Source organism: Heptranchias perlo, chromosome 13 (genome assembly GCF_035084215.1).
Source record: "Heptranchias perlo isolate sHepPer1 chromosome 13, sHepPer1.hap1, whole genome shotgun sequence".
In the NCBI taxonomy this organism is placed as follows: Eukaryota; Metazoa; Chordata; class Chondrichthyes; order Hexanchiformes; family Hexanchidae; genus Heptranchias; species Heptranchias perlo.
Window position 1 is genome coordinate 61,061,277 of NC_090337.1, and position 14,341 is coordinate 61,075,617.

General features: G+C 46.7%; 1 protein-coding gene across 1 annotated transcript; it reads left to right on the forward strand.

Annotated features, from left to right (window-relative positions):
- Positions 1 to 3,296: 3,296 nt before the first annotated feature.
- Positions 3,297 to 13,289, forward strand: LOC137331186 (alpha-1,4-N-acetylglucosaminyltransferase-like). The gene is made up of 2 exons (XM_067994799.1): positions 3,297 to 3,725; positions 12,678 to 13,289. The coding sequence occupies exons 1-2, from the start codon at positions 3,297 to 3,299 to the stop codon at positions 13,287 to 13,289; spliced, it is 1,041 nt and encodes a 346-aa protein (XP_067850900.1).
- Positions 13,290 to 14,341: the final 1,052 nt, after the last annotated feature.

The following is a 14,341-nucleotide window of genomic DNA, read 5'->3' on the forward strand; positions in this document are numbered from 1 at the left end:
AATTTAAAATAAAATTGCTGGACTATAACTTGGTGTTGTAACATTGTTTACAATTCATATCCTTTGTCACAATCCATATGGATTCTGTTTCTAACCTAATATTACTTATGTCCCTTTTTTCTGTTGCCATTATGTTGTCTCTAATTACTATAGCTACTCCACCAGCACTCTCATCTCCTTTTGCTTTTTTCTTCAGGCCTGCGTTATTTTCACCAGATCCCTCCCCCCATCTTACTAGTTTAAATTCCTATTATCAGCCCTATTTATCCTTTCCACTAGGATACTGGTCCCATTCCAGTTCAGGTGGAGCCTGACCCAACGGTACAGCTCCTTCATGTTCCAGTACTGGGGCCAATGTTCAATGAAATGGAACCCCTCCTTCCCACACCAGTCTTTCAGCCACACATTCACCTTTCTGATCTGCCTATCCCTATGCCAATTAGCGCGTGGCTCATGTAGTAATCCCGAGATTACCACCCGTGAGGTCATGTTTTTTAATTTAGTCCCTAACTTCTGATATTCCCTTAGCAGGACCTCCTCCCATTTCTTCCTGATGTCATTGGTCCAAACATGGACCATGACAACTGGATCTTCCCCCTCCATTTCCAAGTTCCTCTCCAGTTGCTCCAAAATATCCTTTACCTTTGCACCAGGTAGGCAATTCATCCTTCTGGACTCTTGGTCGCAACTGCAGAGCACGCTATCTATCTCCCTAATTATTGAATCCCCTGTGACTACAACCTTTCTATTCTGCTCTTCCTTTTCTTGGACTGCCTCCTGCTCCATGGTGCCACGTTTAGTATTCTGGCTGTCCATCCCACAGCCTGCATCCTTATCCTGACAGGTAGCAAGTACATTGTACCTGTTGGACAGGACCAGTGTCTGCCGGACCTCCTTCTCTACCTCCCCTTGGTCCTCCTTACCCTGCGAACAGTCACACCCTCCCCTTCCTGTACCTGTCCTTTCCTCTGAGATGTGACTGTACTCTGGTGAAAACTATCCAAAAATTCCTTCCCTTATGTGTCATCGTGTCTCTAACTTGCACTCCAGTTCAAAGACTCTGAGCCAGAGTATCTCAAGCCAATGGCATTTACTGCAGATGTGGCACTCTGGCTCAGCCTCACTGTCCACAAACTCCCACATATTACAGTCCCAACACATAGCCTGCACTGCCATTTCTAGTTTTTATTTATTTATTTATTAGTATTAATGTAGTTCTAAATAAAATAAAATTACTTGAAATCTAGATTATATTTAGTGCATGGATTTAGCTTGATTTCAGATTAATTTTTAACTAATTAGCCTTGTTTTTGTTTATTAACATCATTATATTATTATTTCCTTAACTCCTATTTATGTACATATACTAGATTTTAATTTAATGAAATTCGGAACTCTTTAATGTTAGTATTCACTATTTCATTAATTAAACACTTTGCTTAATTATATAATTAATTAAGCACTTAGCTCAATTCTCTAATAAATTGAACAATTGGCTTATTTCCTATTACTATTCTTCACTTTCGTTCCCTTCAGAATCTTTCCTAATGTTTATCCGTCCTTTCCTAAAATAGTTATATCATTTGGATCAACTATTTCCAAGAGACTTTTATTGGTCTTTTTCCTTTTTTCACTCCACTCTCGGGATGCACGATGTGATCCTTCCATGAGACCTGGAGTGTTAGTTTGGAATTTTCCTTTTTCTTGTGGTGAAGGTTCATTCATTTCTGCTGAGGAGCTACCCTGGATACTTTGATCGATTTCCGTGGGCTCTCTTATCTCCTAGGTGGGATTACCATATCGCCAGGAATAAGTGATCCCTTCCATTCCTCATATTTTATATTTGTAATATTGTCTCATGGTTTTAATTTTAAAGATGCAAACCTATCTCGTGATCTTGAGTGACATGTCCATGTTTATCCACTTATACCTAATGTAAGCAGCCATATGTATAATAACTGACTGATTAGATGGACAGTCAACAAAAAAAGTTTTGTAAAGAGGAAACTGGGACTGCATTGATCCCCAACACATCTGGGTTGCACCAAAAGCCAGCGATTATTGCCTTATTTATTAACAGCATTATTGACACCGGCTCCTGAGGAATTAGCCCTGTATCACTGTTCCCTTTCGCACTTTTGGTTCCCATCACCCAAATTAATTATTCATACCCAAGCTCTGTTTCATAGGAACAGGAGTAGGCCATTCACTACCTTGAGCCCTCTAAGTCTTGGTATCATTCTGGTGAATCTGCACTGTACCCCCTCCAAGGCCAATATATCCTTTGTGACGTGCGGTGCCCAAAAGATGGGGTCTGTCCAATGTTCTATACAACTGAAACATAACTTGCTCCCTTTTGTAATCCAGCCCCCTTCAGATAAAGGCCAACATTCCTTTAGCCTTTCTGATTGCTTTTTGAACCCATCTACTAGCTTTAAATGATTTGTGCACTTGGACTCACATATCTTTTTGCTCCTCTACAGTTCGTAATTTCTCACCATTTGGAAAATACTCGGATTTATCTTTCTGAGGTCCACATTAAACTCGATCTGCCATAGTTTTGCCCACTCACTTAATCTGTCTATGTCCCTTTGAAACTTCCTGATCCCATCTGCTCGACTAGCTGTCCCTCCTAATTTAGTATCACCTACAGACTTGGATATACAACTCTCTATTCATTCATCCAAGTCATTAATCAAAATAGTGATGCATTGAAGCCCTAGAACTGATCCCTGGGGAACACCACTTTTCACATCTTACCAATCTGACTACCTACCCTTTATCCCCACTCTCTGTCTCCTACCTCAAAATCAATTTCCAACATAAGTCAAAAGGCTATCTCCAATCCCGTGCGATCTCATTTTAGCCAATAATCTTTTGTGCGGAACTTTATTGAATGCCTTCTGGCAGTCCATATGGATAGCATCCAGAGACACTCCTTTCTCTACATTATTTGTTACAAATGTGCACATCTATAACATAAATCATATGAAGCAGGGCATCTACAGCACATTTTAGCACCGAATATTTGTAGGATTCATTTCAGTTTCTATTGTTTCTGAAGTTTAATCTTTTTCGATGCATATGAAAAACGTATATGTCTTGGAAGAGTATGACTTTCCAACAGTTTTGCTGCCAATGATGACATAATTGTTATATATTTTTTGAAAATAAATAAACTCTGATTAACTTCAGTACAATCATCAATAGCAGTGTATTTAGTTCATTATTTAAAAAAAATTCCTTCATCTTTATGTTTCACAGGAGCTTTTGAAGAAATATCTCAGCTCCACACCATGCTTTACCAGTATAAGGGGTGTCTGTTTATCCTCATGATTGCAATTTGTAGTGTGCTGTACATATACTGTAAGACAGACACCTATCAGTATATTCAAAAATACATCTTCGAAATATCCCAGATGAAAAATAAAGCTGACCCAAATCTTTCAAATCCAACCACGAAATCTGGGATTATATTTGTGGAGACGACTGATAAAGTGGAGCCGACACCATTGGCGGTGTGTTCAGTGGAGTCTGCTGCTCGTTTAAACCCAGACAAACGTATTTATTACTTCATGAAGGGATTCAGTGGCAACTTAACACAGTATCCACACCCTGAGTATGCAGGCATCCCTTTGCTTTCCTCAATGAGTAATGTCGTCCTTTTACCTTTGAATGTCTCCGCACTGTTTGAAGACACTCCTTTGAAAGACTGGTATCAAAAGGTAACCAATTATTAGAAATAATTTTAATGAGTAAATTAGTTGTTTGAGTGTAATTTTCTTTTTAAAACAGCAGTATCCATATAATATTAATGTGAAAATGATGAGAATGGAAGCAGTATTCTCTGAGAAGTGAAAGTGGTTTTGTTGTTTACTATTTCTGGGCTGTAAAGTGGACATTTCTGTTTGTAAATAAATGAGTGGTGGTGATTATTGGATTTGCTTAAGGAATGTGGTTCATAGTTGATTTTGGAGTCCCAATTTGCAGTATTTGAAAATCAAAAGGTAAAACTGAGGAGCACGAGATACCACGGGGATTATATTGGATAACCCCCGAAAACGGGCGCTGGGATCGTGGTGCGCGAATAACCCATGCTGCTTGATGATTTAAATGACTTCTGTGTGCAGCCAGTGCTACCTGCGCTGTGAATTGCCTGCACGCATCAACAGGGGGCCCCGATATCAGGAGAGGCTAGCGCTACTTAAAGGCAGCCTGCACCTCTTAAAAGGAAGGTGCACTGTGGCTGCAGGAAGTGCTGGAAGTCCATTGGGAAGTAACTCTCTGCTGGAATATAGTGAAGAATGGCAACACCTCTGAGAGAGTGTGCACCAAGGTTCTCGGATGGTGCACTTGAGGCCTTGGTGCAAGAGGTGGACAGAAGGAGGGGCATCCTTTATCCACGGGGGCGCAGGAGACCCTCCACACATATGCTCAAGAGGCAGTGGGAGGAAGTAACGGATGAGGTCAACGCAAGGAGCATAGTGCCATGAACATGGATTCAGTGCAGGAAGAAGTTCAATGATTTGACATGAATGGGCAAGGTGAGTAAATTCAACTGTCAGGTGGCATCTCCTACCAACTGCACCACTAGCCCCATCCACTGTCCACGCACTACACCACCCCATCACCCACCTACCAACAAACTCTTCCAATCAGTACACAACTCTTCAAATCAGATGCTTCATCTCACCCTCACACATTACCACTGTTGCAAACTGCACACCCACAACTCACAGGTCACACACACTGGCAGCTATTCAACCATGATAGTCACATCACCCAAACATCTTGCAGGACACTCACTGACACACTTCCCTCTTTCTTGCAGGAGAAGTTGGCACTTAACAGGAGGCAACAAGAAAGAACTGGAAATGGACAGATGCCTCTACACGTCCTAACCCCCATGGAGGAGGCAGTGCTGGCCATCATTGGAAGGGCCATCAATGAGGCCATGGCCACTGGCGGTGCTGGAAGTATCGATGATGAGGGTCTCTGCATAACTAATCCACCTTCTCACTTCCGACTTCTCCCTCATCCTACAATCTTTTCTAACTCACGTTCTGTAGATTCACTCACGTCTTACTTTCTCCTCTCCCTTCACCGCAACTCAACCCGTGTCCCTTCGTCATTTTAGATACCGAAGAACTGGAAACCTGTCCAGACAGAGGAGGCAGAGGAAGATGACAGTGATGACGAAGACACACCGTCACTTGATTTTACACTTGCAGCCAACATCTCAGAGACTGACACTGTGCGTAGTTTAGAGGCTAGAATAGAGGAGGGATCTGCACGTGGTGAGACACCGGGCACAAATGTGCAGGAACTGGGGCAGGGGGTACGGCTACCGCGGGTGCCAGCTTGCCGGGGAGTCAGACGATGACTTCGATGGGCTGGGCTACAGAAGAAGGCCGATGGGCATACACAAACAAATGCTTGGTGCACTGGAAAGCCTGAAAGAAATCCTGCGCACAATGTCAAGGGGTATGGAGGAGTCCAGCTCCAATTCGGCACAGGGCTTGGAGCCCATCCTTTCCCACATTGAACGGGTGGTCACCTCCATCAGCACACCTGTGGAACCCACCACGATACAGTGTCTGATGACTGATGTCACAGCTTCCATTGCAGCACAAACATCTACCATCAAAAGTCTGACTGCTGCATTTGGAATTTAGACTGCTGCCTTGGAAACTCAGACTGCTGCTTACAAGCTCAGACTGCTGCTATTGTGGCTCTGGGTACCATTGTTTGAAAGGGGCTTCCAGGGTGTCACAGCAGTCCAGCAATCTCTTCTCCAGCAGATCACCAGGATTGCTGGGGCACAGCCCCGGGTGAGTGGCAGTGGCACCACGGAAGACGAACCTTATGTCCTCTCTCAGCATGACAGCATTCCTGCTCCCATCCCGGCCACTCCGCTCGTGCCCTTGCTGTTGCCTGTCAGCCAGCCAGCCCAGACTTCTGTAGCCCAGGCCGTGATGGTGCTGTCTGAAGCCCGGCCCTCTAGGCCCAGAGCTGCTCAAAGTCATCATCCAAGGCCATCTGCAGTCTCTTCAATTGAAGGTCAGCAGCCTTCCACCACCCACGCTCCAGCCATTGAGGATGCACCTCGTAGGAGCACTAGGATAAGTAAAGGCACACAAATGACAGACACTAAGGGGCCGATTTTCGGATGTCGGAGTGGGTGCGTTGGGAGTGGGGTGGCTCTGAAAATCACTAAAATCCGGAGTGGGTTTGGAGCCCAGCTCCAACCTGCTGACCTCCGGGTTCCCCAGTGATGTGTTCGGGTGCATGCGCCTCCCGAATGCAGGAGTCCCACCGGCAATTAAAGCCGGCAGGATGAATATTTATACAGTTTGACAGATAGTTAAAGTACTTGAAATACTTGATTGAGTAGACATTTTGGCAGGGGTGCAATTTTGAAGGATTCTCAGCATGTTTCCCCTGCTGTGGGAAACACTCCCTGCTGCAACAGACGTGTTTCAGCCAGCAGCCAGTGGGAGATGCAAAGGATTATTTGACAGGTGGAGAGAAAACCTCATTTATTGCAGCAGGGCACTCTGTCACTTCAGATGAAGTTTTGGCTGCAAGACCTTTGTGCTTTCACTCAAAATTCTTACTTTCCACCCAAAACTCTGCTGTGCAAACGTATTTACCTACTTTGCAGACCCCCTCAAACTCACACCGTCAGGATGGGGGCGCCATGGCTGCATTCACCACGACATCAGAGGACGAGCAAAATCACCAACAGCGCAGGCACAGCGTCCACCTCCGCCACGTGGAGCTCCACAACACAGTGCTGCGCCACAGGCACCTGCACAAGAGCACGGAGGGCAACAACAGAGAGAGCGACGTCGCAGGAGGCTCTACCCTCGCAATAGGGTCTACAGACCGAAGCTCAGCTTCCTGGACCTCTCTGAGTAGCAGTGCATACAGATGTTCAGAGTCACTCGCCAGGTAGTCGCAGACATCTGCAGCCTCCTTCATGCTGTGCTGTTCCTGGCTGGGCCGAGCTGCATCTCCTTACCTGTCACTGTCAAAGTCACCACTGCCCTCAAATTCTTCGCCTCCGGATCATTCCAGGGTGCAACCGAGAACATCACCAAGGACATTCAGTCATCTGCAGACAAGTGCATAAGGCAGGTCACCGACGGCTTGTTTCGCAGGGCCTCGCATACGTCAACTTCCCCATGGATGACCTCAGCCAGCTGGAGAAGGCAATGGGTTTCCACGCTGTGGCTGGCTTCCCACGGGTGCAGGGTGTAATCGATTGCACCCATATCGCAATCCGAACACCTCCACACGAGCCAGGACTGTTCATCAACAGGAAGGGCTATCACTCCATCAACACTCAGCTCGTTTGTTACCACCGCAAGAAATTCCTTCACGTGTGCGCCAGATACCCTGGCACCTGCCACGATTCCTTCATCCTCCAGGAGTCCAACATCCCGCCCCTCTTCCATGCACTGAACACCATTAAGGGCTGGCTCCTTGGGGACAAGGGATACCCCCTGCACACGTGGCTCATGACACCTTTGAGGAACCCCACCACCGAGCAACAGCGTTGATATAACGACAGCCTCATGCTACCAGGTCTACAATTGAGCAAGCTATAGGGCTGCTCAAGATGCGCTTCAGGTGCCTTGATCGTTCTGGGGGAACACTTCAATACGCACCAGACAGAGTGGGTCGCATTACAGTTGTGTGTTGTGCCCTGAACAACATGGCACAACAGAGAGGGGTGCTGCTTGAGGAGGCCCCATCCAGATCTGCCAGCCACATGGAGGAGGAGGTGGAGGAGGAGGAGGAGGAGGAGGAGGCGGCAGGGGAGGAGGAAGAGCAACCCATGGGCAGAACAGCGGCTCACCTGGCTGCTCATGAGGCCAGGGAGTCACTGATATGTGAACGGTTCTCCTAACATCAGACAGTGTGAAGAGTCCAGTCCTCACCACCTGGCTAGAGCTCTGCCCACACCAGGCCCCTCTCCTCCCTGCACAAAACAGTACTGCAACTACACATACACCCACTGTAGAGTGACCCAATGGGTGGCATCAAGCGTGGGTTCATGGTGAACCTCATGAAAGGGCCTCATTATAGAAGCCAGTCAAGCATGGCCAAGACGTGACAGTAGTGGTGACAATAATAATATTTAATGTGCATTTGACAAAAAGCAAATATAAATAAAACACATGACCATCTGTCAAACACCCTTGTGCATCCCCTTTGTTCTTACAAAACCTTCGCTTTTCTCTTCCGACTACTTCTACGTGGTGCATCCCCTGTGGTTGCAGCAGAGGTAGTGGCAGGTTGCTCCTGTTCATGCCCTGACTGATTAGATGCTTTGGGCCTACGCCCTCTGGGTTTCGGTGCCCATGAGGGCCCCTCCTAAGATTGCGCCACCTGCACCTGTGCAGGGGCAGACTCAGCCACCTGGAGAGGAGGCAGCATTGCGAGTACTGGTTGAGGGGGGCAACGGGTGAGAGGTAGGGGCGCTTTGAGTGGCGTCCCCACTTCCATGTCCCCTTTCGCCATCATCCCTCCCCTGGGCCAGGCCCACACCACTCCTACCACTCTGCTAGACGACTGTTTGGATGACATGTGTGAAGCCTTGTAAGGCCAGTGCCAGAGTATCTGCCTGTCTAAGGCGGCAAAATGTTGTTCACCCTGAGTTTGATCAGCTGTTGTCTGGGCCTGAATGGACTCCTTTGTGAGCTGTGCTTGAAGCTCCATGGAGGCTAACCTTCCTGCCATCACTGAAACTCCCGCACTTACCCACGACACTATCTCAGAGATGCCCTCATGTACTAGTGACAGTATCTCAGAGATTCCCTTCCGTACCTGTGCCACCATTCCACTCATGCAGGAGTTGGACTCCTCCATCCTCTGCGTGATTGTGGAGAGTGTGCGTGGCACCTGTTCCAGCACCTCGCAAATGTGCTGCTGCCCCTCGATCATTCTGTTTTTGAAGGATGGCCCCCCCAGGGTTCAGCATCTGTGTCCAACTGAGCAGAGCCTGGAGAGGAGTGCTCCCACTGATGCGGACTCTCCAGAGATGCCCCTGCCACCAGTATCTGCTTGTGCTCACATTTGTGTGATAACTCACCATGGCCGACCCCAACCATCTGCGGACTGGGACCCACCGAGGTGTGTGTATCTGCGCTGGTGGATGACTCATCAGATGTGACGGTGCACCCTCAGAGGCCAGCAGGTCTTCTGAGGAATCGCCCTCCACAGTGGTCGCTGAAGGCCCTGTAAGAGAACAGAATGCAATATTAAGCATGATCACAGATGTTGAGGTGCTAAAGATGGCAAGGCACGATAACATCAATTTGTATTGTGTGTGTTGAATGTTAAAGTTCTGTCACCAGACTTTTGTTGGGTGCCAGTCTCGGCATCCCCGACGGACAGGCATTCGAGGGTGTGGCTCTGCGCCAACGCCTCCTGCTCCGCGTCTGTGAGGATGACTATCTGTTGCGGACCCCCTCCGGTCCTTGTCCTCTCCCGTGCATTCTGGGCTCTCTTCTCCTAGAAGGGGAGAAAGTACAGATGCGTGAGTAAGTGATGGTGACGTGGCCAACCGATGAATGCATTGGTTTAGGTGCGGCTGACCGTGGAAGAGATGCATCAGAGGGTGAGTATGAGACAGAGCCATGACATTGTATGAGGTTGGGTTGAGTGGCAGTGGTGGGGTGAGTAATGGGGAGGTGAGGAAGTGGTGAGGAAGTGCAGGTAAGTTAAGGATGAGCTTTGAGTGGGTGTGGGGAATGATGTGATAGAGTAGTGTTGGCAGTGCAGAATGAGTTGGGAGGTGGGGCTGGTGATGTGGAAGACGGAATGTTGGAGAATGAGTAAGTGTGCTCACTTTTGCTGACCGAGTTAGGTCATTGAAGCGCTTCCTGCACTGGATCCAGGTGCGGGAGATGTTGCTGCTGCTGCTGACCTCCTCTGCCACCTCGAGCCAGGCCTTCGTGGTGGCAGAGGCAGGCCACTTCCTCCCGTCTGCTGGGTAGAACACATCCCTCCTCCTCCTCACCCCATCCAGTAGCACCTGTGTGAGGCATCATTAAATCTAGCAGCAGCCTTTCCCCCGGGCTGCTCCATTGTCCTGTTTGGGTTTTTGCTCCAGGAGCAGCCATTGGAGGACTGCCCCTTTAAATGGAGCTCCTCCAGCTGGCAGTCTGTGATGCGGGTGCACAGTCCGCCCACTGCGCAGTTTTCGGACGGCAAACCCGGAAGCCACGTTAAGTGGCTCCAATTTACCCGCGATCGCATGGGGAATGGAGAGATTTTATTGGACGGGTTACCCAACCCGCCCAATCGCACCCCCGCTGCCATCCCGCATCCTCACTAATATCGGGGCCTAAGGGAATGCACCAGGGTGAGTAGTCTCATTTTGTTTGACTCTTTCATGTGTTAATTTATAAATGTGGATTTGAATTTGCATTTGGTGGTGGTTTTTATTTCTGCGATGAGCTGAGGGAGGAAGCAATGTGTAATCACAAGAAGGACGATGTGATGGTCATGTGAGAGAGGAAAGGTAAGGAGTGTGGGACTGTTGGTGAATGGAGAGGTGTTGTTGAGGTTACTGGTGTCACCCATTAATAATCTGATCACACAGAGCCCTGGCAGACAGGGCCTGTTTACCTGTTTACCTGTAGCCTCCCTGCTGCGCTTCCTTCTCCTCCAGCTCCTCCTCCGCCTCTTCCTCCTCTTCCTCTGCCTGTTGCTCGGGTTCTCTCTGGTTAGCTGGTGGCAAGGGCTGTTCCCTCATAATGGCGAGGTTGTGCAGCATGCAGCATACAACGACAATTCTTGATACCCGCTCAGCTGAGTATTGCAGGGCTCCTCCAGAGCGGTCCAGGCAGAGGAAGTGTTGCTTGAATATGCCTATGATGTACTCAATGATGTTCTGTGTGGCAGCATGGCTCTTGTTGTAGGCCTGCTGTGCACATGTGCATGCGTTCCATACCAGAGTCATGAGCCATTTCATGAGGGGATAACCCTTGACGCCCAATAGCCAGCCTTTGACTTGCTTTGCTGGTGAAATGTAGATGCCACAGGATGAAGGAATCATGACTGTTGCCAGGAAAGCTGGCATTGAACTGCATGATGCATTGCGTGTGAGGGAGTGGAATCCCTTTCTGTTAATGAATATAGCCGAGGTCAGATGTGGAGCATGTGGCACCCGGTACCAAAGGGAAACCTGCAATGTGAGCAAACCCTGGTACTCGCTCCTGCTGCTTGTCTCTGGCAAGAGGGAAAGAGCTGAATCTGTTTCTGAGTGCATACGGAACCTCAGTGACCACCCTTATACAGCAGTGCACTGCAAACTGCAAGATGCTGCTTATAACTCCAGCAGCAGACTGAAAGGAGACAGAGCAGTAAAAATTAAATGCCACGGTTACATTGACAGCCACAGGCAATGCTGTCCTTGCCCTACTCTGTGACTGTAGTTACTCACATTACTGGTGTCAATGCAGGAAATTCCCATTAGCTGCGCTGCTGCATGGGAAAGGGGTTATGTAAATGAGTGGGTTTCGGCAGAAGTATTTTGGAAGCGATGCAATCGATCGAGGAAATTTGGTGTAAAATTGGTATAAATCTGGTACGTGATTTTGCTTTTACATTGTAGTTATGCCAAAAAGTTCAAGGAAATTCTGGGTCACAGCATCATTCCTCATGTTAATCTAATATACATATTTTCTTTTTAAAGTTTAATTTTGAAAGCAAACAAATCTTATTTGTGCGAAACTGATAGAAAAGTAGGTCACAGGAGTGGAAGAGAGGAAGTAAATAGATTGAGGATGAGGCACCCTCTCGCACCTGCCCTGGGTGGGGGTGAGCAGCAATGGGGTGGGAGTGAATGGAGGATTAAGGGTGAAGTGAATAACATCAAATCAAATGGGAGGGGAGGATACAGGGGCGGAGTGGATAGTTCGTAGGGGATGAAGTAGTTGTACTGATGGAAATGAGGGGCTGATAGGAAGGAGATGGGGTACTGGAAAGGTGAAGGGATAGGAGATCTGAAAAGGCACCACTAATAATTTTAGCCTGAAAGTAATGATGTGACATTGTGTTATTTACCACCCTTCACAATAAACAGATGAGCACAGTGGGTCTGGTGTTTTATATTGTAATTAAAGGGAAGTTGTTAGCCTTGTAGCTTGCTATTCTATTCATGACATGCACAAAGTTTCACTTTACATGAGACTTGGTTTGCTCAAATCTCTTTTTTGGTGTGAAACAAGTTTAAAGAATTGGCCCAGAGGCCAATTGATAATATAAATCCCAGTGTTACCTTTTCCATATTGCAGAAATTGCACTATCTTTGAAGAATAAAAAAATCTTTTGCTTTGAATATTTCTGGCTTTCTTCATTGGTTTGTTATTCCTTCTAAACACTTTAGTTATCACCTGTTGTGCCAGTTACAGGAAGGGTACAGATTCATACCCATAATTATGCAGGGGGAGACCATTGGGGAAGAAATCAATTCAAACCCTCTTACAACCCTGGTTATAGAATGGCTTTGGAAGATACCTGGAGCCCTGCAAACTGGGTTTCTTGGCTGAGAAATGGTCTTTAGATTAAGGAGGAGCAACAAAGACTGAACAAGAAATAACTTTAAATATGGTGAAAATGACCACTTCAGATTACTTTTTACTCTGTTCATTATATCACAGGTAAATCCAGATTTGGAAAGATTTTGGATCCATGTGCTTGCTGATGGCTGCAGGTTAGCACTGCTATGGAAATATGGTGGCATTTACCTGGATACTGACATTATATCAATGAAGCCTTTGCCATTTGCTAATTTCACCTGTGGAGAACAGGTAGACTATACCAGTAATGGAGCAATGGGATTTCATGAAAGCCATCCTTTTATGTGGAACTGCATGGAAGATTTTGTGGCCCATTATATTGGACACATTTGGGATCAACAAGGTCCTCGACTGATAACCCGTGTTCTGAAGCGATGGTGCCTGTCTAATAACCTGGCCCACTTCACTGGAAAAGAATGCAATGGCATCTCTTTATGGATCACAAGGCGGTTCTATCCAATCCCATATCCAAGCTGGAAAAATTACTATGTTCCCTGGAAGAAGGAGCATATAGAGAGCTTCTTCTCAGGTACATACGGAGCACGTGTCTGGAACTATATGAATTCTAATAAGAAAAGGAAAGTAATTGCTGGACGTAGATCATTAATGGAGTATCTTTTTCTGACGTATTGTCCAACTACATACAAAAATGTAATTCAATCTAGGAATAGTCCAGAGTCACTTAGGGCCTGAAATTTTGGGGATCAGGGAGGATATTAAGTGGACAGTTTGCCCGAAATGGGGGGCGCAGTTTGGGACAGAAACAGAAACTAGAAATTCCATCTGTTACACCTTCATTAGGCCCAACAGAACTCTCACCAGCTGGGAGCTGGACTGAGTTCTATTGTAGAACTAGTAAAGGCTCCAAGATAGCCCTGAAATGGCCATTTGCTGCTTTAGGAGCTTTTCAAAATCTCTACAGCATTTCCTCTTCGGCCTTTGGTCTCTGCCATCAAAGCGGGACAGAACATTCGATTTTCCTGGACTGGCACCTCTAACATGTCCGTACAGACGCAGCCACCTGCGCCAATTATTGCAATGAGTGTGTCCCCGTGATTTGGGTCTGGGTCTGGGTCATTAGTCACAGGCGGATGCCAGGCCCAATCTGCCCCACTTCCGTTGGTCGAAATGGACACCAGGAATTTCAGGCTCTGATCAGAATATTTTCTCTTGGGACTGGGAAATCTCGGCTCAAATCAAAAAAAATTGATGGAATTTCTCCAAATTAAACTACAAATAGTGATTTGGCACCAAGTCACCTTGGTTTGAAGTGAAAACCAAGAAACTCTGGCATGTGAATAAAAATGTTACTTTACTGCAGTTTGGAGCAACCTTTATTCTGGAGTTGAGTTTATAAGGCATGTTGGGGTGCGATTGTGGTGGTTTTACCTTGTACAATCCCTTCTGGAATTAGGTTTTTAAGGCATGTTGTTGGGGTTCCGTTACTTATCATAGAATCTTATAGCAGAAAAGGAGGCCAGTCGGCCCGTCGTGCCTGTGCCGACTCTTTGAAAGAGCTCTCCAAATTTAGTCCCACACCCCAGCTTTTTCCCCATATCCTTGCAAATTAGTCTTCTTCAAGTGCATGTCCAATTGTGTGAAAAAATTTCTCCCCTTTTCCCCCCTAGTTCTTTTGCCAATTATTTTAAATCTATGATCTCTGGTTACTGGCCTACTTGCCAGAGGAAAAAGTTTCTCCCGACTTGCTCTATCAAAACCCCTCATAATTTTGAATACTTCTTTTA